Source organism: Nannobrachium achirus, assembly GCF_963921795.1.
Source record: "Nannobrachium achirus genome assembly, chromosome: 7".
Classification (NCBI taxonomy): Eukaryota; Metazoa; Chordata; class Actinopteri; order Myctophiformes; family Myctophidae; genus Nannobrachium; species Nannobrachium achirus.
The window spans coordinates 45,431,544-45,457,810 of NC_137816.1; the positions used below are offsets into that span (position 1 = coordinate 45,431,544).

Below are 26,267 nucleotides of genomic sequence, written 5' to 3' on the forward strand. Positions count from 1 at the left end.
GACCACCTGTAGTAACTCTAAGGACCTGGACCCCCTGTTGAAGACCCCTGATTTAGGCTTCAGTGCAGATACAGTATGTGTGTGTGTGTGTGTGTGTGTGTGTGTGTGTGTGTGTGTGTGTATGTGTATCATGTTTTACAACATTTGTGGGGACCACAAAGGGTTGTAAAAGGGTTTGGATTAAGCATTTATTTATGGTTTGGTTAAGGGTTAGGGATAGTAATTTTGAGGTTAAAGTAAGGGCTGGAGCGAGTGAGTGTGCAGTATTCATCTTCACTTACCTGTATGGATGTAAGGCCCGGACCATTCTACAGCCACCTTTTCAGAAGCCTTCCATATCCAGAAGATCCTAGGCATCGCTTGGAAGGACATAGTGCCACACACAGAGGTTCTAGCTGCAGCAGGGAGTACCCTGAGCCACCACCAACTCAGGGGACTGGGACATGGCACATGCACGTTCAACCTCTACGGCCATTCAGGGTTCCCACACATTTTGACAAATGCCCATTAAAACCAGTTTTATTTTTTTCATAATCCACACCTAGCCTAGGCCATGCATTCTAGTCTGGCAGAGATAACAATAGCCAATTCTGAGATTGGGTGTCGAGGCAGACCATGGTTCAAATACGACTTCATACTGTGTCAAATTTAAAAAAGGTCCGGGTCCATTTTCACGTTAAATGAAAACTCCAGGTTTGGCTGTGTACAGGAGAACAGACGTGTGTGTGTGAGTGTGTATGAGTGTGTGTGTGCGTGCGTGTCAGTGTGTCTGCAGGACGGGCTGTCTCAGACACAGCTCACTGGTTCCAGAGACAATGGGAACCTGGCTCTCCATGTGGAAACGCACCAGGTGACCCACGCTCAGGAACACCTGGTCACGGGTTCGAACCTATAAACACACACACACACACACACACACACACACACACACACACACACACACACACACACACACACACACACACACACACATACACACACACACACACACACACACACACACACACACACACACACACACACACACACGTCTGCATTTAGAAACCTCTACCTACTTGTGCATGAGTACAAGAAGAACACACATAAACAGCACACAGGCACACACACATACTGTAGTACCAGTAACTAAGAACGTTTACTTAAAGGAGTAGTTCACCCCCAAAATGACTTTTTTTCTATTGAGTACTCATGCCATGGAGAGTAGAGTTCAATAATATTTTTTGGTTTTTGTCACAAAAATTTGATTAGAGTAAATTTACCCCCATTGATTCCGGATGGGGACCCGCTTCGAAACGGGTCCCCATCCGGAACGAATGGGGGTACAATTATTGTTATCACATTTTTGTCTTAGGAATGCGACAAAAAACTAAAAATATTATTGAACTCTAGTCTCCATGGCGTGACTAATCAATAGAAAAAAAGTCATTTAGGGGTGAACTACTCCTTTACGTACTGTACTTAAAGGGGAAGACCACCCATTTTCAATATTGAACTGTCATTAATATAACTTAGAGGAGTTGTGTGGAAATAGAAAAAAAAGTTCCCCCCCTTCTGTGTTGCCTAGAACTGGAAGATTGATTTTGGGGTTTGTATTGTAAAGTACAACGGTGTGATGTCATCAAGTTGTACTTTACAATACAAACCCCAAAATTAATCCTCCAGTTCTAGGCAACACAGAAGGGGGGGAACTTTTTTTCTATAGTTGTACTTTACAATACAAACCCCAAAATTAATCCTCCAGTTCTAGGCAACACAGAAGGGGGGGAACTTTTTTTCTATTTCCACACAACTCCTCTAAGGTATATTAATGACATAGTTCAATATTGAAAATGGGTGGGTCTTCCCCTTTAATTACAATTATGAGGTAGCTTATTTGTACTTTACTTGAGTATTTCCTATTTCAAATACTTCTTCTCCACTACAGCATATCTCAAAACTTTAGTTACTTTTAACATACTTGTCCAACCACTGCATAGTACCTGTCCGTGTGGGTCCACCAGCAGCAGGTGTCTCACCGAGGCTCCCTCCATACCACTGAGAACGTACTGCCCAGACGCATGGCTGCTCTCTCTCACCAGGAAGTCTCCACTGCAGCAGAGGAGCAGCTCTGCCTGCGCTCTGCTTAGCCTTGGATGAAAGCAGCGGACAAGAAGAGAACATTGTGTTTACTGATCCCTGGGTATTTTGGATTTGTAGATTGACTACATTAACAACCCATTTAGAACGGGTACACATTATTGTGTATGCTTTAACTATTGAAAAATAGCAGATATACAAGCTCTTTTTGAAAAGTTGAGAAAATGAGAATTTTGACCCGATTCTATAAGCGTCTTTTGAATCCTTCTAAGGTTTTTTGAAAACCCTATGTTTCTATGTCAGCAATCTGGCCAGCCATCGTCAAAGAAAAGGTCCTTTTCACTTTAACTGGAGCTGAGTTAGTCTGTTCTTGAGAGACTACTATGTCAGTGGTTCTCAAACCTTTTCATGTGAAGGACCCCCAAAATGACATTTATTTGGCCACAGACCCCCATCTCAAAATATCTAGTTCCAGGGACCACCCAGAAGCAAAATTTGAGTTACAAATGTTCGCTTTAAAAATACATATATTCAAAGATTTGCACACATTTTCACAACTTTTTCAAAAATAGCAGATCTACAAGCTCGCAGCGCGGCACTCGGTGCCGCGCTGTGAGCTTGTATATCTGCTATTTTTCAATAGTTAAAGCATTCAATAATTCTAGGCCTAAATGGGTTAAACCAATGAGCATCCACCTGCCATGGAACCAGCCTTCCTCCTTGAACTGTTCAACACTGACCATGTCCGACAGTCCTGTCTCTGAGGTAGATATAGTAGAAAGAAAGAGAGCAGGAAGGAAATTACACCAATGGTTAGTCAAGGTATCAAAATGTAACGTGCCACAATGTATCACAATATTAAATGTGATAATTTGTATCGTCGAGACAAAATGTGTGTGTGAGCCATGATTTAAGATCAGTTAACATTTTGGTAGGCAATTTAGGGGTTTTAGATCTGTTGTCAGGGCATTCCACTGAACAGTGCCTGAGTCATCAAAAGCAACGAGGTAAAGATAACTCCCCCTGGTGGAGTACCCATGCATATCCTTCACTCTGGTCAAATATCTGGGAACTATAGGTCATTAAATTAAAATGTCATTAAGGATCGTGAACACTAAACACAATGAAAGTTGGGAAATTTGCTCCTCCACCCTGAGCCATCCTAGACTTCAGAACCAAAGGAGTCAATTACTGACAGGATGGAAGGACAGACGTCTCTGGACCGGAGACAAAAAGTAAAATATCATCAGCAAAAAAGATTTTTTTGAGCATATGTTTTCCCACTTGAATACCGAATATATATTGCTTTTTATAGTTTCTGTGTGGAGTTCAATAGCAATAACAAACAAGAGCACTGAGAGCAGGTCCCCTTGCAGTTGATCTGGCCAATTTAAAAGATGATGAGCGCTTATAGCATTAACCCCCACACTGGTAACTGGCGAATGCTAGAGAAGCCTTATCCACTTTATAAAGGTACCACCTAATCCAAATGTATCCAGGCCCAGGGCACCAAATAAGTACGCTTGTCCTGCTGGAATGGGTGCTGGATAAAAAAAATATTTTTTTTAAATAAAGTTGGTGTGTCCAAAAACATAGACTGCACTTTGGCTTGTCAATAATAACAGTCTAGCAACATATTGATAATTGTCCCCTTATTTACCTACAGGTGGAGCTAAAGTGTCATCAGCGATGGAGCAGTTCTCATACAGTGAAACAGGCTCAAAGGAACATATCTGCAAGAAGAACAGATGAGTCACACAAGACTGTAATTGTGTGTGTGTGTGTGTGTGTGTGTGTGTGTGTGTGTGTGTGTGTGTGTGTGTGTGTGTGTGTGTGTGTGAGAAGATTTCTCACAACTATAACTATGATGTCAAATACCCATAGTAGTTGGTGTACAACTAACTATTAAAACATGGCCCCAGACCTTTTTAAATATTTGTGCTCTTTAAAAATAAATACATAAATCATTCTCCACCCTGATGACGTCTAGAGCATCAGCAGCAGGGGTCCTTCAGGGTGTTCCAGGGGTCCCTAGATACACGAGGAACGGTTTAATTTCACTATCATTTCACCAGCTAAAAGAGAGACGGTATAGGTTTCACTCTCTCTCCTGTTATCTCCCCATGTACAGACAGTTATATATACAGCCTAAGTTTATTGGTCGGGGGTTCTTGACATGAACATTTTTCAGAGCCACTGCTGGGTTATTGAATATATGAACATCCTTTCCACAGTTACTCTACTATATCCCATAATCTTGGTTTATAAATTACTTATTCTTCTGGAAGGACAAGAAGTCTAGTCTGTAAGTGTTTACCAAATGGAAACACACTCAGAGTAAAATTAATGCCCAGGATTTTACAATTCCTGGGCCCAGGATAAAAAAAAAAAAAAAACGTATCTTCATTGCCAGGGTTAAAGTGAGCTCGGTTTGTCCCAAACATTATCTCATAATAAGAGACTAGATGTAAGGCTAGCTAACTAGCTAATCTCGTTATCATTTTGGTATTACCCTTGCCCACTTTCGAAGCTGCATGATGTCGTCATAAAGTTCTCATGTGACACTGTAAAAACAAAACCACAAATGCACTAAACTAAAGGCTTGGTATTACAGTGGCTGCTTATGTCTGATATAGAACAACTTACTAGTTAGGGCCTGAGAGGAATCATGTGACTGAGTCATAAGATCACTGAAACCTCACTAATTATGAAAAAAGGGGAAATCATAACCTTTTAATAAATTAGAGAGAATTACAACTTCAATTATATATATTCTTTCACTGTACACTCAACTATTTTTTGCCAAATATCCAAAAGAACACAGTATAATTTCATTAGCCCCCCTCCCTGAAAAGAACATGATGTCCTGTGAGCATGGTTGATTCAAGAACAGGGATCTTCAACAGGGGGTCCGGGACCCCTAGGGGTCCCCAGAGTTACTACAGGGGGTCCTCCAAATCTTTGAGCAATAGAAACTTTTTTTTTCTCCTTTTTTATATTAACCACTTAAAGCCTAGCGTCCATATTCTGAGAACTTTAGCCAAAAATAGCAGATCTGCGAGGCATTGTGAGCTTGTAGATCAGCTATTTTTGGCAGATAGAGAGGGGAAAAAGAGAAGACTAAGTACAGAGCATAACTTACACTTTTAGGCAGTTTAGATATTTAATATAGTTTATTTTGCTTAGTTTTAACATTTTGTCTTTAACATGTTATTCTTGAGACTGTAGCTGCTGTGTTAGGTTTTCAGCGCACAATTAATTTACGTGTAATTGGTATTGTTGACAATTAAGTTGAACATTGAACCTTGACCATTTTCACTGGACATTCCCCAACTATAATAAGGTCAGTAGGGTTCAAGTGGTTAACTCTATACAGCTTGCACTGTTAAATAACATTTCGACTCATCAGTGTTACCTTCAATCCATCCTGTTCAGTTGCTCCACTTGAGATGCGCATGTCCCGTATTCCGCCAGGAGGTGGCAGTTTTCCAGGGATATCATTGTAATAGTCATGGTGCTTTCTGTGTTTGCTGTCCTGCTGATCACTGCACCTCTTTATGGGCTTCCCTGGACTCCAGTCACTGATTTCTAGAGCTGACCTGTGGTCACACGCGCACACACACACACGCACACACACACACACACACACACACACACACACACACACACACACACACACACACACACACACACACACACAAACACACACAATATATATGTATGTATGTATGTGTACAGATACGCCATTTCAAAACGTCACGCGACCTGCCATTGGCAAGACAGTAGATTTTCAGGAGAACATTGAGCTATTTTTGCTATTTTTATGACCTTTTCTGACTTAGAATTAAATGGAAATGGAGTGGTATCTGCAAAAATACGCTCCATTCTCCATACAAATTAGAAAGGCAAAACAGTGGAAAAAATAATTTGCAGGACTTTTTCAGGAAAATACCAGTGAATACTGAAGAGTTGAAACAGCACATCTGTATATATACACATTTTTACACTGTCAGACTTAACTCATTGACTGCCATGATGAAATAAACAATATATATTCAGGCATTGACACTAAGGCTTGCCCACCTGCCCCCGGCAGGTAAATAAAACATCAGGGCAGGTGAAGTTGGCTTTCAGGTTGCCCGACAGGGAGAGTGCTCATTTGAGAGGGGACACAAATGTCTATAAACACAACACAAGATATCTGTCTAAACACCTTTTTTCGCACAGCCCCAGAAAGTAAAGAAATAACTGTGAAATTGAGCGGTAATTAAAATCGTACCTATCATTTTATAATGGATAATTACTTTTTGGGCAAGTGGGCATTACCTTCGGGCAAGTAGAACATGACCTGTACTTGCACGATGGGCAAGTGCCTCTGAGACCTTAGTGTCAACCCCTGTATATTTCTTTGTCCTGTGTGCCACTGACGAGATTGACGAGATATGTATTTGCATTGGTGCGCATCTTCTCTAAACGGACCAGTTTGAACCCGTTTCCTGATCCTGCGGTGTGACCTGCAGCATTTCCATGCCAGTTAGTTAACTTGTAGCTTTGGAACGCTTTGACGCATCAACGTGCAGTCTTTTGTGATCGGCTATGTACCACGTATGTGGATCGTGCACGATCCATGCACCATCAAGCACAATGGACACACTGTGAGCGTGGCAGGGAACTACCGAAGTCAAAAGAAAACAATGGCAGTACACTCAGTAGCATACACCTCTGGCACTCGCGCATCAATGGACATCAGGGCTAAGGACCCGGACAGCATGCTTACCTGGGGATGGTAGTTAGAACAGAGGGTCCGTGGCAGAGCAGCTGGTGAAAACGTGTCTCAAAGGCCTGACCGATGCTGTTGATGACCTCTGTGGCCCGGCCATGGGGACACTCCAGGATGTGACATGCTGGGGGAAGCAGAGAAAAGACAGTACATGAACATACAGTACAGTAAAGTATGGGTCTGCATAATTACAAAAATGGCAAGGAGCCATGAGGAGCCATTCATGATACATTATAGCTTAAGCTTCTGTCTTTCATTGGCACCTTATATTGTCAATCTTAACAACTGACACTATTTTCTGTAAAATTAAACATATTGGTATTGATTCTTGAATTTGCATGTAATTAAAGATAAGATAATAATTGCTTGATTGATTGGTGGGCCAGTCAAAATTGTGCCACAGGCCTGAAGTGGCCCGCGGGCCTGAGTTTGAGTATCACTGTACTATGGGATCCTCGGGTCTATACTTTGTCCCCTCCTTTTATCTCTACACCAAATCTCACCAAATCACTGAATTTGAAGATCTGCTATTTTAATCAAATGTTTTCCTATTCTTGCAGAATGTTTTTCAATAGTATGCCCAGAATAGGGATGGAAGGGTTTGTGTGGTTAAAGTAGCAACATAAGGTTTCTTTTGTCTGTGTTTGGAGTTCAGACCATGTATTGTGCAATGTGACAGACAGGGAGAGGCACAAAACTATCCCCCACCTCTCTGGTTGACAGGGTCTTTGGCAACATAAGCAATGTAATCTGCCATGTCCTACGAAACAGATTCAGAGAAAAGAAGAAAAAAGCATGATTTAAAGAAACCAAATCTCAAAGGTGTGCAGTGCACTGTGCGTGTGCGTGTGCGTGTGTGTGTGCATGTGGCTATTTGCTTTTATGGAGAACAGTAAGTAAGTAATGCTTCGGCACATGATAATAGTTAATCACTTTTTGATGAATGCCTGTAAGGTGGCTGGCAGGGGGTTTAATGAAGAAACATGCATTAGCACTATCAACATTGTGTAAAGGCCATAGCAAGCTACATTATGCCTGAATTCCATAGCTGTTCGCTGAATTACAGATCCCCCCCAAAAAAGCCTAAAGGAAATCCAACCAAAGACATTAGATTAATTAGAATGTGACTAAGAAAAACTGTCTTTGCATGGTGTTGCCTACTACAGTATGTGTCAAAATGTACGTCAGGTAAAATCTTGTTTGAACAATATTGATCGATTCATGGGCACTCATCAGTCATCATGGCACACACAGCACTTTAAAACATGTGGTTTATTAAATGTTAGGCTACTGTATTTAACATGGACTGCAGGGTGAACGCTCATCTGCCAGCTGTGCACAGTAAAATCCTTGGGTACCACAACAAGCCTAGAATAACTCTAACCAGGGCCATTTGTACTCTCTTCAGAGTTAACGGAACACTGTTGGTTTGATGTGTACACAGAGATGTTTACAATCATCACTCTGTTAGCAGAGTCAAGCTCTAAAGGAATATCTTCATGTGTGGAGAATTCAGTTCAAATAAAAGACATGTTGAGGATTTAGGTTGGCCATTTTTTACTACTCATAATTAGAACATTTGATGATTTGATCTGATTCTATAAATGTTTTATCCTGGCTCTTCCTTCTATCTCAATTCTCCCTCCCTTTCCTGAAAACTACAGATGGAGCGAGTATAAAATGATAATAATAAAGTCCCCCGACTTCCTAACACCTGCAAACCTGTGGTGATGTGACAATAAATAAAGCTGCTGATTCTTCCAACAGAAGGGGTCCAAAAAAGTACGAAAAAAATAAAAATAAAGCCATGCTTGGATGGCTGCGAAAAGACACATGAAATGGACGTTTAACATTTCCCCATCAAGTCCTATAGTCATGCAGTTGCGGTGGACGGGACATGCAGTGGGACGATACGTGACTTCAGAACATGACAAATTAAAAGTATGGAAGGGGAGAGCGTTATGGAGGGAGGTGAACTGCATAGGTCAACAGGAAACAACCCGACCTCACACTGATGGAAGCCAAACGAGCGGTAATTAGACGAAATGAAATTATGTGATAGTGTGTGTGTGTGTATGTGTGTGTGTGTGTGTGTGTGTGTGCGTGCGTGCGTGCGTGCGTGCGTGCGTGCGTGCGTGTGCATTGCGTGTTCGTCTGTCTGTCTGGTCATGGAATGTGTTTGTGCATGATAGAACGTAAAAATAGCAGGAATAGTAGGAACAATGCATTGGAGTGCGACCCGTTGTGGGCTTGTTGATCTGCTGTTTTCGGCGCAAGACACGATACACACAACCGAGTGTAAATCAGGCTTTTAAAAGAAATACACATACTGGTTCTCCTCCCGAGGCGAATGAGATGGACTGCATGGGGTGGTGGGCTATGGTCTGGAAGAGAGAGAGAGCACACAGACACAGAGAGGTTCATCTCAGTGTTTCAGTCAATCCATAGATCTACTGTACAGTACGTAGATGATGACCTGAAACGCATTATTTCTTTAATACAATAAAGGCATTTAGCAGACGCTTTTAATCCAAAGCGACTTACAATAAGCAGGTAATAGGCCTACATCAATATAATGAGCAAGATAATATGTCAGTACATCAACAACAATACAACAATGCATAGGAATATCAATCTAGAAAAAACAATAACATAGGTAGGTTTAACCATTATTTTATGCTTTAGCTATTGAAAAATAGCAGAAATCCTTCTTCTAAATCAGCGTTTCTCAAGGACCCCCAAAATTACATGAATTTGTCCGCGGACCCCCAACTCAAAATATGTTGTTCCAGGGACTAGCAGAACTACAAGCTCGCTGTGAGCTTGTAGATCTGCTATTTCTCAATAGCCAAAGTATCCACAACTTTCCAACATCCCATCGTGCATTGCGCAGAAGGCGAGCGGCATTTCCGGCGTCGCAGCCGAGTGTGATCTACAAGCTCACAACGGTTGCATCTACGACACGACGTGAGCTTGTATGTCTGCTGTTAACCAGATAATGCTACCGTAAAGTCTTGCGGAAACAGGTGGATAAAATAACCATACGTTAGAGTCCCAAATAGGAGCTGAAGCTGTCACCTGTAATAAGCAGGATGTGGTCAGGACCACGCTGTCGGCGGACACAGAGAGGTTGACTCGTCTCCCAGAGAACTGCAGGTTGCTTTGACCCAGGACAGCAGATGACTCGTTGTCCACGGGCTGGTAATGATAAAATCACTGTAATTTTAGTTCAATGTGTAGCCTTAGCCTAATTCGTTTTCAAGGAGAAAAAATAGTTGCTTACGCTGGACAGAGATAATGCTACTTTTGTGTGTTCACGAATGCACGCGTGCATACGTGTATGTGAGTGAGTACGCACGCAGCATATGCATTTTTTGTTTCTTAGACGAAATTACATTTTACATAATGTGATTTCTCTTTTTTTGGCTGTGTACGATAGTTTTCTTTCAAATACGATAATGTTAAGCCTCCGGTACGATAATTCAACATTTCCCATCTGGCAACACTGGTCTCAACCCTGCTTCTTGTATGGCTAGCGTGAAATCATTCCATGCCAGATTGAGGACAGAGTGACATCAGCACTGTGGCATCTCTCAAGGACAGAAAATAAGTCCCGTTCAGTTGGAGCATGTAATCCAGGTGACATCTTTACCCGCTTGGGGAACCAAAGCCCCTGGTTGTCCCTGGTTCGATTCCAGGCTAGGGTAGCAATGTCGATGTGTGTCCCTGAGCAAGACTCTTAACCCCTAATTACTCTCGTGCTCCTTGTGGGCAGCGAATCAGCTGGGTTGGGCTGAAAATACAGAATTTCTCTCACGGGAGGAAATATGTATCTATTACGCCAGCCTCTCACACATGCCTGGCTCTATCTTTGGCAAGCCTTGAGTCAAGAGCGCCAACTTTTCTACATTATTAATTAAATTAGCAGAAAATTGCACTACGGTGGTTGAGGTCAATATGTGTGATTGGCGATCTTTTTTAGATTCTTTTCAATTAAACGATATAAAACAATTAACTTGTCAAACTCGGCACTGGCATGAAATGTGGGCATCACTTGCTGTTCCTCTTTGCTGTTTCATTCTGCTTGCTGTTGCTGCTGTGAGCCTGTGAGACCTGAATCTCTGCATGGTGATCACTTGCTGCTTTGTTAAGAGATTTGAATCAGCTGTGTGGAGGAAGTGAAGCACACATTAAAACACACCCTTTTAAACAGTAAACTCCTTGGGAAACTTGAGGATATTTTGCTGTTTGGTTCAACACAGAAGAGTTGAACCACATCGAAAATAAGTCTTCTAAGTACGTTGTCCTCTGGGTTCCTTGTAATCAATTAGTCAATCGGTGTGTGTGTGACTGTGTGTCTCAGTCTCAATACCATACCTTTTTCTTTCTTGCTGTTATCTTGGCTTGTTCCGATGTCCTTTCACACAGTCTGCTGATTGCTTCTCTGCAGATCACACACATACACGCGTGCGCGCTCTCACTCACACACACACACACACACACACACACACACACACACACACACACACACACACACACACACACACACACACACACACACACACACACACACACACACACAAACTTGTCGTTATATCAAACTTACAGTAATATGGTTGTCCTCAAAGAACTCTCTGGGCCCTATTTTCATCTGTGCCTTACGACCCTTTAGAACTATTTAAAAATTATTGTCAAAATAGTAAAAAATAGAAGGCAAAGACGTTTAGGCACGGACCAACATAGGTCCCCCCCTCTCTCACTCACTCACTCACACACACACACACACACACACACACACACACACACACACACACACACACACACACACACACACACACACACACACACACACACACACACACACACACACACACACACACACACACACACACACACACACACACACACACACACACAGAGAGAGCATTATCTCTGTCCAGGAAGCAACTACTTTTCTCTTCCTTGAAAACAAATTACAGATGAAGGATGAGACCCTGGTCGCACACATCCCCTCTCTCCTGGTCTTCCTGGTTATACTAACAAAGATCATTTGGAGGAAATTCATCTAATTGAATTTTCCAGCCCATCATTCAGTGTTGATATTGTGAACAGAGGTTGTTGTGTACTTCTAGGTTTGGCATCCAGAGCTGGGACGATGATGTCAACAACATGAGCAGAAAGCTCTGTATTATTATATATGTACAGTACACTCATAACTTGATTTGCGAATTACAGATCTTCCAAAGCAGAAATAAATGAACGAGATTAAAGTATGCCAATGGATTTTCCCAGCAAAAGAAATGAACGAGATTAAAAGCATGCTATAGATTTTATGCTTTAACTATTACAGTCATGTAGCCTGGTTCCAGCCCAGACCCGCCCACTCTCTGAGCGGACTGTCTCTCTTCTCTGAAATCAGGCTAACAAATAACTATCATGAAGATTTGAGCAAGTCTTTGAATATAGCCTATTGACCCAATTCAATAAATGTCTCCTGAATCCTAACAGAAACCTATGTTTCTATGTCAGTGGTGCTCAAACATTTTCATGTCAAGGACCCCCAAAATTATATGTAGGCTATTTGGCCGCGGAACCCCATATCAAAAGATTTAGTTCCAGGGACCCCGAGAGGCAAATATTTGAGTTATAAATGTTCACTTTAAAAGAGATATATTCAAAGATTTGCAAAGAAATTCGCGATTTAAAAAAAATAGCAGATCTACAAGCTGCAAGCTTGTGGATCTGCTATTTTTGGAGCTGTGTGGAACACAAGCTCCCTATACGTGGCCGTGTGTGTGGCCGTCCGTCCGTCCGTGTCTGTCTGTCTGTCTGTATGTAGCCTCAAAGTTTGGCACGCTACTCCTCCCACAGTTTTTGCACCACACACTCGCGCCATATGTCAAATCGACCGGCTTACTCGGGAATCGTGTGCTAGTAACTTGCTAAGAGAAAGGTTCTATAGTTTAATTGATATTAATGTATTAGTGAATTAATTTTCCCCATTGACTTATAATGGGAATTGCAAAAACTCACATTCAAGTATTTTTCTCTCGTAAACCATAGGAGCTACAGTTTCAAACCTCGGAGAGGAGATTCATAATGATTTTAAGAATGAATCCAAAAATAATTACATCACTCGGCCTCATGGTGGCGCTATAACGGCCCACTTTGCGTTTTGCCCCGTAACTCTTGAACCGTAGATCGGAAAATTAAAATTCTTTTTTCCCTGGATTCCTTGGGTCAAGACGCATCTCCCCATATAGGCCACGCCCATTTGCGCCAGGATAGATTTTCCGCCATCTTGAATTTTCTCCAAAACACACTTTTTGCACCTTTTCCTACATATTTTCTTCAAATGTCACAAAAATCGGTACACATGATCCTGGGTGACCAGAGAGGTGCTACACACACACACACACACACACACACACACACACACACACACACACACACACACAGCTCCACTTCGAACAGAGGTTCGATTTTTATTTAATAGCTAAAGCATAAAACAATGGTTAAAGCGGTTCCAGGTCTTAATGTTAATTGAACTGCTGTTCATAAATGTATTGCAAGCATAGAGATGTACAGTACATGAAAGAGATGATGTTACCGTGTGACTTGCATTCTGGTGTCAAAGTCCAGAGCCCTCATGGACCGGGTCACCTCCACACTGCCCATGTACTGGAACACAACAGACGACCACTTAAAAGGAGTAGTTCACCCCCAAAAAATCTATTACACACCCCATGAAGCCTTGTATTCATGGGGATTTTGTTTTAGATTTGTTTTAGTCACATTCCTGGGCCAATAAGTTGATTCTAATAAATTTACCCCCATTGATTCGGGATGGGGACCCAAATGCATTTGGGTCCCCATCCGGAATCGATGGGGATAAATTACTATAATCATTACTATAATTACTATAATTTTTGTCTTAGGAATACGACAAATACAAAATAATATATATTATTGAACTCAAGTCTCCACAGTGTGAGTAATCAATAGAAAGAAGGGAAAACATTGGGCGTGAACTACTCACTACTCACAGTGGTGGAAAAAGTATTCACATTTTTTCATTTTGCTATTTTCAAATGGCCAAAAAATGGATAACGCGGCTGAGGTGGTTAATGTACGTATGTTTGGAATAATAATCCAAATCTATAAATAAAATAAATAAATGCAGGGGAGTAAAAGTACAATATTTGATCCAAGATGTAGCGTAGAAGTAAAAGTATAATTGGAAATTGGATACACTCAAGCAAAGTACAAACACCTCAAAGTAAATTGCTTAAGTAAATCTACTTTGTTACTTTACAGTTTACACCACTGAACACACATTCACCCAGTTACACTGCCAACTGGCACAAACACCTATTTGACTGTAGTGTATGTCCAAAACCGTTCGTTTTGTATTTATCATCTATAAAAAAGTACTAAACTAGTGAAAACAGCGGATCTACGGCTGTTTTCACTAATTATGTGCGACAGTCTTGTATGATGAAGCAGGGCTTTGCTTTACCAAAAGACGTACACCTTTGAAACTTGGAGATACAAGGTTTCTGCCCGACAGTGACGATATCTTAGTGATTATGTTGCGAGGAAAACGTTGAGATAATAGCCATTTTGGTTAGAACTGATTGAAAATAACTTTGTACTTCAAGTTTAAAATGATACTAAATATTTTTTCAAGTGTCCAAATAAATTCCAAATACTATCAAATGATCTCGTGGCACCCCTGGACTGCCGTCGCGGCACCCCAGAATGCCGTCACCCACTTTGAAAACCCCTGACCTAAAGGACCTTTTCACTTGAAACCAAGGCCAGCATTCATGTTATTGGGGGAACATTGACCATGTAGTAGCAGATGTGCGAGTGCGACTTACAAGAGATTTGGTCTAGATAAGTGGTTACCAAAACTTTTAGCCTGTGACACATGAGAGAAATTAGACATTCGCCCGGGACCCAAGCGACATGTTGTGAGCTTGTATAGACCGTCTATTTTCACCAATTCTTAAACAATTGTTTTCTAATTTATAGAACATTCCTAGATGTACTTATTACATTAAATATACAGTGTTTTTTGAAAATGTTTTGGCAAAATGTAGGAAACAAAAGAATTAAGGGACCCATGAAAATGTGTCCACGACCCACAAATGGGTCCCGACCCACTGTTTGGGAACCAGTGGTCTAGTCTAGAGGGTTTAAGTGGCTAATCAGTTAAACAGACGCCCTTCTCGTTCTTGGAACTGTATGAGCTTGTACTGTCACCGGACACACACGCACGCACACGCACACACACACACACACACACACACACACACACACACCCCCCCCCCCACACACACACACACACACACACACACACACACACACACACACGCACACACAGGCACATCACAGAGCCAGCTAGGATGAGTCACTACTGCCCACACAGGAAGCTGTGTGGGAGAGGGAGGGGGTGAGCGTGTGTGGGGCAGTGTGGGGATCAGTATTAGTGTGTGTGTGTGTGCGAGCGAGCGCACGTGTGTGAGTGTGCGGGTTTGTATTTGCAGGATTTGAGCTCCGTTGACTCAGCTCTCTAATGACAATGTAAATCACACCGTAGAGGTCATGTCATATACACGGCAGATTAAAGTGAAGAATCTCAATCTGTGAAACCTTAACGTTATTATGGGTTTCAGTGAATAAGCACCGAGCACTTTCATATATTCCAGTGCAACCTCCATACAAAAAGAAACACACACAATCTGTAAGATTTCAGACTGGCATCGTGAGCCCATGTGTGTGCATGGTGGGGTGGGCTTACAGTATAATAAGTATGAGCGTACACTAGGGATGGGACCATATGAAAATGTCATATCGTGATGACTGACGAAAGAAATCACGATTTGCGAGATTATCGCAATAATCAAAATCCATTATCCTGGGGCCGAACATTTGCCAATTTTTTTTGGCAAAGACATTTGACAGATAGTGAAAAAAGACTGTATCAAGTATTTATATTATAAGTATCTTTTACCAATAGAGGGTTTAAATGGTACCGGATATGTAGCTCGATGCTGGACGATATCACGATAAATTAAATCTCCACAATACGATTATCGTGAGTGTTTTTTATCACGATAAACAATAATAGCGCTTATCATCCCATCCATAGCGTACACGCATACAGATGATAGGTACCTTAATGTGACGATGAACATGCACTCTGCTTTCTGGCACGCTCGCGGCGCTCTCCTTTGCCCTGCAGGGGGAGGTCTTCAAACCGGGCAGGCAGTCTCCTCCGTGTAAGCGAAGGGGACACCCCGGGGTCCAGGGGAGACTGGCCATGCAGTGCAACGTGATGGGCCGCTTGGTGCGCTGCAGAACCGTGGGGCGGGCCTGCCTGCGGAGGAGTGGGAGGGGGGCCAGGGGTGCAGGAGGAAGGGAGGTCTGCGAGCTCCAGTCTGTCCCGGGAGAGGGTTCGTCCGTCCCCTGTCTGTTTGTCTGTCCTCTCAGGCCCAGCAGGGAGGCGGGGCTGTGCAGTCTGATGTTGGCCATGCGTGGGATGAAGCCCCTCAGGGTGGTGGACGCGCCCTGGTCAGAGCCGGTGCGGGAGGTCACCTGCTGGACATAGGGATGGGATGATAATCGGTATCATATCTTTTATCGTGATAAAAAACGCTCACAATAATCGTATCGCAGAGATTTTAATGTATCGTGAAATTGTCCTCCGTCATAAGCTGGGATCAATTCACCTTTGATCCACTTAAACTCTTTACAATTGGTAAAACACAACTTATTAAAAAAAAAAAAAAAAAAAAAAAACATTGTAAATCACAATTATTTTGGTCGCAATGACATGTTCAAATAGTCCCATCATGACCCCTATACCTGGGCAGAGCTGTGGTCCAGGCAGAGGTCAGCCTTCAGCGGCAGAGCTCCCCGAGGACGGTCTTCCGAAGAGCTCAGAGAATCGCTGCGCAGGCGGCTGTACTTGGTGCGCTGCAGCATGCCTATGACAAAGTCGTAGAAGAACTGTTTCAGAGACATGATTGTGATTTTCATTTGTCATTTACCCATTTAGACCTGGAACTATTTTTATACTTAAGCTATTGAAAAATAGCCGATCTACAAGCTCACATCGCGGCACCGAGTGCCGCGCTGCGACCTTGTAGATCTGTTATTTATTTTTTGTCTTGAAAATGTTTGCAAATCTTTCAATATAATTTTCAAAGCAAACTTTTGTTACTCTAAATCTCTGCTTCTGGGGGTCCCTGGAACAACATATGCAGCTGCCATACCCTGGGTCCAGGGGGGAAGATAAAAGTTAGTTCTAAATGTAAATCCATGAATGTCTCTTTGACTATCTGTGCTGGTTATTATGTTGGTAAATTACAGTAAAATAACTACAAATGCAAAATTTTACAAAATTGTCACTTTAACAAGGTATTATAATTATATTATAGGTATATATAATTATATATTATATGTACTTCTTCTTAAAATAAATATATCATGCCTGTTGCTAAGGGTGTCTTGCAAGACACCAGTCATGTTGCCATACCTTAGCTTTTTCTGAACTGATGCCACTGCTAGGGGTCCTTAACATTAAAAAAAAATCTTTGAGCACCACAGATAAAGAAGCATATACATTTTCTTTCAGATAAACCAGTCGGATTTAGAAGACATTTTAAGGTATTTTTTCAGGTCTTGAGCGGGTTAATGATGAGGCTGTTACCTGGTAGTCCCGTCTGTCCTTTGGGTCTGGGCAGGGTCTGCTCTCTCATAGTCAGAGACCTGTTGAAGAGCACCGGGACAAACAGACATTGGATGACCCACTTATTAAACAATCAGGCCAAGTGCTATTATTATTATTCAATCTAAACTTGGCTTGGCAACATTGGAAATTGCAGGATCAAAGCAAAGGAGTGCAACCTCTTTATCGACTGTATTGCCTAAAAATGGTTTTGATATAGCCTATATGAAAGCAGATTCTCCCATTTATGTATTGCAATAGTAACCCATTTAGGCCTAGAATTATTGAATGCTTTAACTATTGAAAAATTGCAGATACGCAAGCTCACAGTGCGGCACCGAGTGCCACACTGCGAGCTTGTAGATCTATTTTAAAAAAAGTCATGAAAATGTGTGCAAATCTCTGAATATTTGAATTTTAAAGCAAACGTTTGTACATTTTGCTTCTGGGTGGTCCCTGGAACTAAATATTTAGAGATGGGGGGTCCGTGGCCAAATGCATATCATTTTGGGGGTCCTTCAAATGAAAAAGTTTGAGAATCTGCTATTTTTTATAATACGCAATAATGTGTACCCGGTAGGTCATTCACGAATAGTGATTTTTAGTATTCGAATTATTCGACCTCAAAGTATTCGAATAGTCGAATATTCGACAGGACTGGCCAAACTGTCAAATATTAAGTAAGCAAGAGGCGAACATTGTGAAAATAGCGTTGCGAGGCGTTGTGAGCATGTAGATCTGCTATTTTCACAATATTAATCTGCAGAACCGAGTCACATTAAATGTAATACCTACAATTCCAAGTGCTTGTCAGGGTGGGGGTCCCCAGTTCAAAAATTATTTTGGGGGTCACAGCCTAAAAAGGTTTGAGAACCCCTGGTATAGAGCATTAACAAATTCATTAACCAGGGGTATTTACAACTCATTCTTATGACTTCATATCTAGCCAAGCTTTATAAACTATATATTTTTTTAAAGAGAAAACAATAAAAAAAATATATATGTATATATATACAAATAAGCGAATATTTGACTTCGGTGAACGTCGAATAGTGACTTTGATATTAGAATATTTGATGAATGCCCTAGTACCCAGTCTAAATTTAAAACACTCACCTGTGTGTGGCAGAATAACAGTGGTGGGATGATGGGTGCTGTCCGGTGTGGTCTACAGTCCAGAGTGATCCAGTCAGCCCAGTGCTGAATAAAGTCCTACCATCCCACTGACTCACTCTCTCACTCTCTCTCTCTCTCTCTCTCTCTCTCTCTCTCTCTCTCACCAGGCTTTTCTCTCTGCTACACTCTCGCCTGGCCCCTCTTACTAACTCTCTTCCTCTCTCTCTCTTTTCAAGGTGAAGCACAATATTGTGCAGGTTTCATGAATGGACTTTCTCCGTTTTATGAATGAGAACATCTCTCTATGCAGGAGGATGTGTGAATGGGGCAGAGGAGAGATTGACAGACGGCCCCCTCAGGCACTCTTCCTCCCTCCCTCCCTTCCCCCATAAACTATCACCCAATCACAACCGGGCAGGGTGACTCATGCAGCGCACACACACACGCACTGACGCACACACACAATAAAATATAGGCTACAAGGCGAATGCTCTGAACTATACTCTCCCATCAAATGCTTTCTCAGTACTTCAATGATGCTGTTCTGCACTATGAGATGAATGAATTATTTAGCTTGCCTTATTGTCCCATTAAAGAAGTGACCCATCTTAAAAGCTATTCAAAATATTGCTTACGCACTTATTGATGGACAACGGACCAGACATATGGACAATATATTTAGATGTTAATGTGTAGGCTTCCTAAGACACATGATATTCAAATGTCCTGCATAAGAGGAAGGGGCCGACGATATTTGCATTTCCGTATGATGATCCCAATCAGCGCAAACTGCTATAAGCACCCACTGAAAAGTACTGTATCTCAGTAGAGTTACTGTATGCTTGAGAACATAGGCTACATACTGTATATTCCCTCTCTTTACTAAGTAGAAAGAGACATTTTAGCAACACATAATAATATTACAGTAGTTGAAACTGGTAAAAATACAAAGCCAAGCATATACCCATATCCGCCTGAACTGTTCACTGTAAATATTTTTACTGTTATGTTTAGATGATGTTTCTTATGTAAATATGTTTTACTGTTATGATTATTCATGCTTTGACTATTGATCGGCTGCTCTGCAGAGTGCTGTATGGCCAGTTACACCACAGCCGGCACCTGGCAGGAGGGCCAAAGAACAAGGATCATCTGAAGACCTCATTGAAGAAATGTAAGATCATGGCTGAGGACCTTGAGGATGCTTCTGCTGACCGTGACTCATGGCGACAGCGCTGTCACGAAGGTACTCAGGTGCTGGAGGTGGACAGGACTGCCACACGACACACCCATGACTGCCAGTACCACTACCACCACTACAACCCTCACATGCCCCACCTGCAATAGAACATGTGGCTCCAGGATAGGACTCTTTAGCCACCAAAGAACTCACCGTTAAGGACATAAGAAGACGTCATCATCGGATTCAATGGACAACCATAAGCAAGTATGTCATGTGATGTCATGTGTACGTAGTCACACCACAGCCCTGGTCACTATAAAAGCTGCTTACATAGAACACTAGTGTTGAGTGAGGGAGAGAGACAGAGAGAGGCAGGGACAAAAGTTAGTGACACAGAGACATGTTTCACTATGCAGTGGATAAGATCCAAGGACCAAGGACCAACGAATATGGTGCTGCCTTAGCGATGGGACATAAAGTTTATGCATTCTACAGGAGTAATATAATCAGCAGTGATCCCATTGATGTGCATGTCTTCAACACAGTGTCTTTAGTCTGGAGGGAGTTGCCACTGGTGACACCTGGAAGAGGAGAGCGCCACCTTGAGGTTCCCTCAAACCGCGACGGCCACACAGCTGTGCTGGTGGAAGATATCCTCTACATCTGGGGAGGGGATACCACACCTGGTTACTGCAATGTGCTTTATGCATTTGATGTCGACGCCCACAGCTGGTTCAAACCCAGGGTTTCTGGGACGGTTCCAGAGGGGAGGGTTGACCACTCAGCCTGTGTCTTGGATAAGGCCATGTTTATCCATGGAGGATACACCCATCAGACTTGGAACACTAATGACATATACAAATTGGACACGACCACAATGGTCTGGTCTTTAATTAAAGATAAGGAGAAGAAGAACAATGGGCAACCATAAAACATTCTCATGAAAATGAATCTCTCCATTTTATCATCCGGGCACTCAATCTTATAATAAAAAAATTAATAATAATTCTTACACTAATAATAACTTTATTTATATAGCACCTTTCTAGACAAAGTCACAAAGTGCTGCACAGTACATCTACAAATTTAAAAAAGCAAGGGAAACTAAAACACACTTAAAATGATGCAACATGGAGAAACAATATTATGCCTAGGGATAAAATGATCATAATTAAAGAACATAAAAACAATAACAAATCTAACAGATAGTTTACCGGGACAGGAGGGGGAAGGCTTTTATGAACAGGTATGTTTTTAGTTTTGATTTGAAGGATGCAATAGTATCCGCTAGTCGGATGTTCTTGGGAAGGGCGTTCAAAATTTTTGGGGCACGAACTGAGAAAGCTCGTTCGCCCTTGTTTACGAGGTGGAATTTCTCTGAGAGCCCCATCTGAGGACCTAAGGGTGCGAGGAGGCTCGTAGGGGGGGCAGGAGATCAATGATATATTGGGGTGCAAGACCCTTTCGTGCCTTAAAAGTTATTAAAATAATTTTAAAATCAATCCTAAAAGCAACAGGAAGCCAATGGAGTGTGGCCAGTACCGGGGTGATGTGGTCCCGTCTCCTGGTGTTTGACAGGAGCCTGGCGGCAGCGTTCTGAACCAATTGTAGACGGGAAATTGATTTATGGGTTAGGCCTGTGTACAGTGCATTACAGTAGTCTAAACGTGATGTGATGAATGCGTGGATAACTTTTTCTAAGTCGGGAACTGTTAAAAATTACTTAATTTTGGCTATATTTCGTAACTGGAAAAAGCAAGCTTGCACAACCTTCTTTATTCAATGTAAACCCCAAGGTTTTTGGCTACTGGGGTGACATTCATGGCCAAGCCCTCAAGGCTGTTTATTAAAATATTGGTGTCGTTTTGAGGGCCAAAAAGGACGATTTCCGTTTTTTTAGCATTTAGCTGGAGAAAAATGTGGGACATCCAGCTGTTGATGTCTAACAGGCAAGCCTTTAGGCCAGCTAAACTGTCAGGGGTAGGGGACTTTATTGGGAGATATATTTGGGTGTCATCTGCGTAACAGTGAAAAGTGAGGTTATGGTTGTGAATAATGGTACCTAGTGAGAGCATATAAACTGAGAACAGTAGGGGACCAAGTATGGAGCCCTGGGGGACACCGCATGTAAGTGGGGTTATGGAGGAGGAAACATCCCCGGACGTGACAGCAAAAGTCCTATTTGCCAAATAGGATCGCAGAAGTTCCAGGGCTGTTCCCTGCAAACCGACCCAGGTCTGCAGGCGGTTGAGTAAGATGGAATGATCTACAGTATCAAAGGCAGCACTCTAGCAGAACCAGTACTGCACAATCACCAGTATCAGTTGTCAGAAGTAGGTCATTGGTGACCTTTATGAGGGCTGTCTCTGTACTGTGGTGGGCTCTGAAACCTGACTGAAATCGTTCAAATAAGTTATTGTTGTTCATGAAGGTTGTCAGCTGGGAGGATATTACTTTTTCTAGGACCTTGGACAAAAAGGCAGTTTGGAGATAGGCCTGTAGCTTTGTAGCTCGGCGGGGTCCAGGTTAGGCTTCTTTAAAAGAGGTTGTACTATGGCATGTTTGAAGGACGCAGGAAAAATAGCAGTGGATAGGGAGGCATTTATAATGGCAAGAATGTGGGGTGAAACTGTGGTGAGCACTTCCTTTAGTAGTTTGGTTGGTATGGGGTCAAGTTGTGAAGTGGAGGATTTCATGGAAAGAATGATATTTCCTAAAGTGTGAGGTTGGAAGTTATTCAAATATACTGAGATAGTTGGAGTGATGGCGGAAATGTTATGTCCGGGGGTTATTTGGGTTCTAATTTTGTCGATCTTATCAACAAAATAAGTGAGGAAATCCTCACATTTTTCCTGGGATAGTTCAGTATTATGGCTGGGGGCAGGGTTTGTAAGTGAATCTATTACTTTAAATAGTGATCTTGGGTTATGGCTGTTGCTAGTGACAATATTTGAGAAGTATTTTACTCTTGCATCCTTAACAGCGGATTGATACTCCTCCATTAGGGATTTCAGGATGCCAAGGGAGACGTGCAATTTGTCGGATTTCCATTTTCTCTCCGCTTTTCTGCAGTGCCTCTTCAAGAGGCGAGTCTCATCGTTTAGCCAAGGTGTCCCTGTTGTACGGGACTTAACTGCCTTGCGGGGTGCAATGTGGTCAAGAATGGCTAGGGAAGTGCTAGTAAAATAATTTGTCAGCCCATCTGGGTCTTGGGGAGAGAAGTTAACTGTTGGGGGTGTTGAGGAGGACTGAAATAATTCTGAGAATTTGGCAGTTGTTGTAGCGTCAATGACGCGCGCCAGACGAGCTGGGAGATGAGCGGTGGAGCTGGAGGGGGGCATCGGGATTTCAAAGATGATGGCTTTATGATCTGATGGAGCAAATTTTGTGATGCTTAGGATAGACAGAGATAATCCTAGGGAAAAAACAAGATCAAGGGTGTGTCCCTTGTCATGTGTGGGTTCGTTTATGGATTGGATGAAGTTGAAAGATTCAGTCAGGTTGATACAATCCTTAACCATTGGATGGGATGGACAGCATACATGGATATTCATATCACCAATAATTAATAATTTATCATATTTGGGGGTTATCAAGGACAGCAGCTCAGATAATTCTTCTAAGAACCGGGAGTTATACTTTGGGGAACAGGAACCTTACCATGTATGATATAACTGAGCATTTCAAAGGAGGAGAAAGTACCAAGTGAGTTTACAGGGAACATTTGGAGGAGACCTTATGTATGGCTGCAATTCCACCACCACGACTAGACCGTCTAGGTTCATGGAAAAATGAGTAATTTGGGGGGGTGGCCTGAATCAGATGTACAGAGTCTGTTTGCCAAGACTCTGTTATTAGAAAAAAATCTAATTTATTTTCCAAAATAAAATCGTGAACAGTAAAAGATTTATTGCTGAGGGATCTTGGATTTAGTAGCCCAAATCTAGTGGGTGTATGAGGGGACAAGGGTGAATGTGGTGTTGGTGGTAGTAGTTGAATAGCAGCCAAGTTAGTGTGATTTATGCAACTTGATGATAGAAAATGAGGATCAAACAGTCTACATGTAATATGAACTGGTATGGAATCAATACAGTCAGCCAGGCAGTAGGGGGTGCTAGTACAGGATTTGGTTGAGTTCAGTGTGACGTTGGGGGGGAGGGGAGTGCTTCCGGTCTCTGAGACCAAAATAGTCATTCACGTGGAGCAGTGAAAGGCAGAGGGGCATAGTTAACGGTGAAACGAAAGTGATCCGTTAAAACACGCGAGCCCATGTTATTTAAATGGACCCCGTCATTTTTGGAGCTGTGTGAAGCACAGGCTCCCTATACGTGGCCGTGTGGGTCTGTGTGTCTGTGTGTGTGTATGTAGCCTGAACTTCCTAAACTTCGGCACGCCACTAGTCCCACAGTTTTGCCACCACACACTCGCGCCATATGTCAAATCGACCGGCTTACTCGGGAATCGTGGGCTATTACTTTTCTAAGAGAAAGGTTCTATAGTTTAATTGATATTAATTTATTAGTGAATTAATTTTCCCCATTGACTTATAATGGGAATCGCAAAAACTCACATTCAATTATTTGTCTCTCGCAAACCATAGGGGCTAGAGTTTCAAGACTTGGAGAGGAGGTTCATAATGATTTCAAGGATTAAATAAAAAATAATTGTGTCATTTGGCCGCATGGTGGCGCCATAACACCCCACTTTACGTTTTGGCCTGTAACTCTTGAAACGTAGGTCGGAAAATTAAAAATATTTTTTCCCTGGATTCCTTGGGTCATGACGCATCTCCCCATATAGGCCACGCCCATTTGCGCCATGATAGATTTTCCGCCATCTTGAATTTTCTCCAAAACGCACTTTTTGCTCCTTTTCCTACATATTTTCTTCAAATGTCACAAAAATCGGTACACATGATCCACACACACACACACACACACACACACACACACACACACACACACACAGCTCCACTTCACACGGGTGTGATTTTAAATAGTTCGTGGCTGTTCCAAACAAGGTGGAAGTTGTTTATAAACCCCAGCCTTTGGGCACTGCACTCATAATGAAGCCAGTTGTGGAGGTGATGGACTCTATTGTAGCGGTCGCCCGTGCCGCGGGGAATCGTAGCTGTTGGACCCGAAATAAAGACACTGAAGCCGGTCCTTTTCAAGAAATTAAAAAGATCCAGGAAATGCCTCTTGATCACCTCAAAGTGCTTTGATTGAGTGTCATTGTAGCCTATGTGCTCGACCAGTCGTTTTATTGTGGATGGGAGTGAAGGCAGAGCATCTTGCAAGTGTTTTACAAGGACAGGAACTGTGGCACCGGGGAGGCAGCATGTAATTGCATTAATAAAGCGGACGTTCCTGATTAAAGAGTCTCCAATTATGTATGTTGTGGGAGTGGGAGAGAAGAGTGAAGGAATGGGAAGCGGCTCAGTGACCGACGATGACGGCTTGTCACCCGCCAGTACTGGACTGTGTTTTGGCGATGGAGAGGGGAGGATGTTGATTTTGTTGACTGGGCAGGAGTACGATTTTGATTTTGTGCAGCGGGACTGATGTTGGCCACCAGCGAGGGGTTGGGAATGGGGATGGCCGGAGTAACCCTCCCTGACCGTCTCTTGATTGCTGACCGCAGCAGCTGGCCACGAGCAGAGGTGGTGGAGGGAGCTTGTTTACCAGGTGGCTGTTTGGCCACCCGCTTCGCGGTCCCCGGCTCCGAGGAGGACGGTGGAGGGGTGCTGTCATGGACGGGGACAGGTAGTGGAGGGAAGTCCAGGATGGAGAACCTATTGCAGGTACTGATTTTGGAAGCTTGTGGGGAGGAAGATCTGGGTTTTCTCTGCCCGACCATCTTCCACGGGACCGGAGTGGAACAGACCGGGCTCGGCACGGCGGCCCGCCGGACCCAGCGGCCGTCCTTGTCCCATTGGTGATCATAAAGTATGAACCATATTGTCTCACTCTTTGACATTGGTTAGCATACTGTATTTACCACACTCTGTCTGTCACAGTGGTGAGCATGTGTACCATACTGTCTGATGATGGTTCTTTTATGTACCGTACTATCTGACTGTCACGGTTATATTGTCGCTGTCGAGGGGAAACCTTGTCCAAACTGTTACATAAATCCTCAACCAAAAAAACATAGACCTTTTAATGAGTATCACTTTACTGCTCCGTGCTCCAGTGCAAATGAGATTCTTCTAAAAAAGTATTTACATTGTCCATTTGGCCTAATTCAATTTTCCTCCCTGATAGCGCCAACAACTTTGCCATGAAAGCCAAATGGAAAACCCTGAATGCAGGAGATGTCTTGGCAGCAATGGAGGAGATGGAGTTTGAGCGATTCTTGGAGCCTCTAAGAGA

At 42.6% G+C, this 26,267-nt stretch overlaps 1 protein-coding gene across 5 annotated transcripts; it reads right to left on the reverse strand.

Moving 5' to 3' along the window:
- Positions 1-535: 535 nt before the first annotated feature.
- LOC308289157 (SHC-transforming protein 1-like) lies at positions 536-18,902 on the reverse strand. Of its 5 annotated transcripts, XM_080730758.1 has the most exons (16): positions 17,577-17,607; positions 17,403-17,439; positions 17,088-17,140; positions 16,730-16,851; positions 16,040-16,462; positions 13,467-13,537; positions 11,234-11,300; positions 9,935-10,054; positions 9,187-9,240; positions 7,565-7,616; positions 6,854-6,980; positions 5,492-5,675; positions 3,737-3,809; positions 2,773-2,836; positions 1,980-2,127; positions 536-889 (listed from the first exon to the last, which is right to left on the reverse strand). In XM_080730758.1, exons 4-16 carry the CDS (start codon positions 16,847-16,849, stop codon positions 761-763), a joined length of 1,632 nt encoding a protein of 543 aa, XP_080586884.1. In that variant the 5' UTR covers positions 16,850-16,851; positions 17,088-17,140; positions 17,403-17,439; positions 17,577-17,607; the 3' UTR covers positions 536-760. The 5 variants fall into 5 exon arrangements, with proteins under 5 accessions (XP_080586884.1, XP_080586883.1, XP_080586882.1 ...); XM_080730757.1 differs by lacking the exons at positions 17,088-17,140; positions 17,403-17,439 and adding an exon at positions 18,711-18,902 and having other exon boundaries at positions 16,040-16,459; positions 17,577-17,635; XM_080730756.1 differs by lacking the exons at positions 17,088-17,140; positions 17,403-17,439 and adding an exon at positions 18,711-18,902 and having other exon boundaries at positions 17,577-17,635.
- Between the last annotated feature and the right edge of the window lie 7,365 nt (positions 18,903-26,267).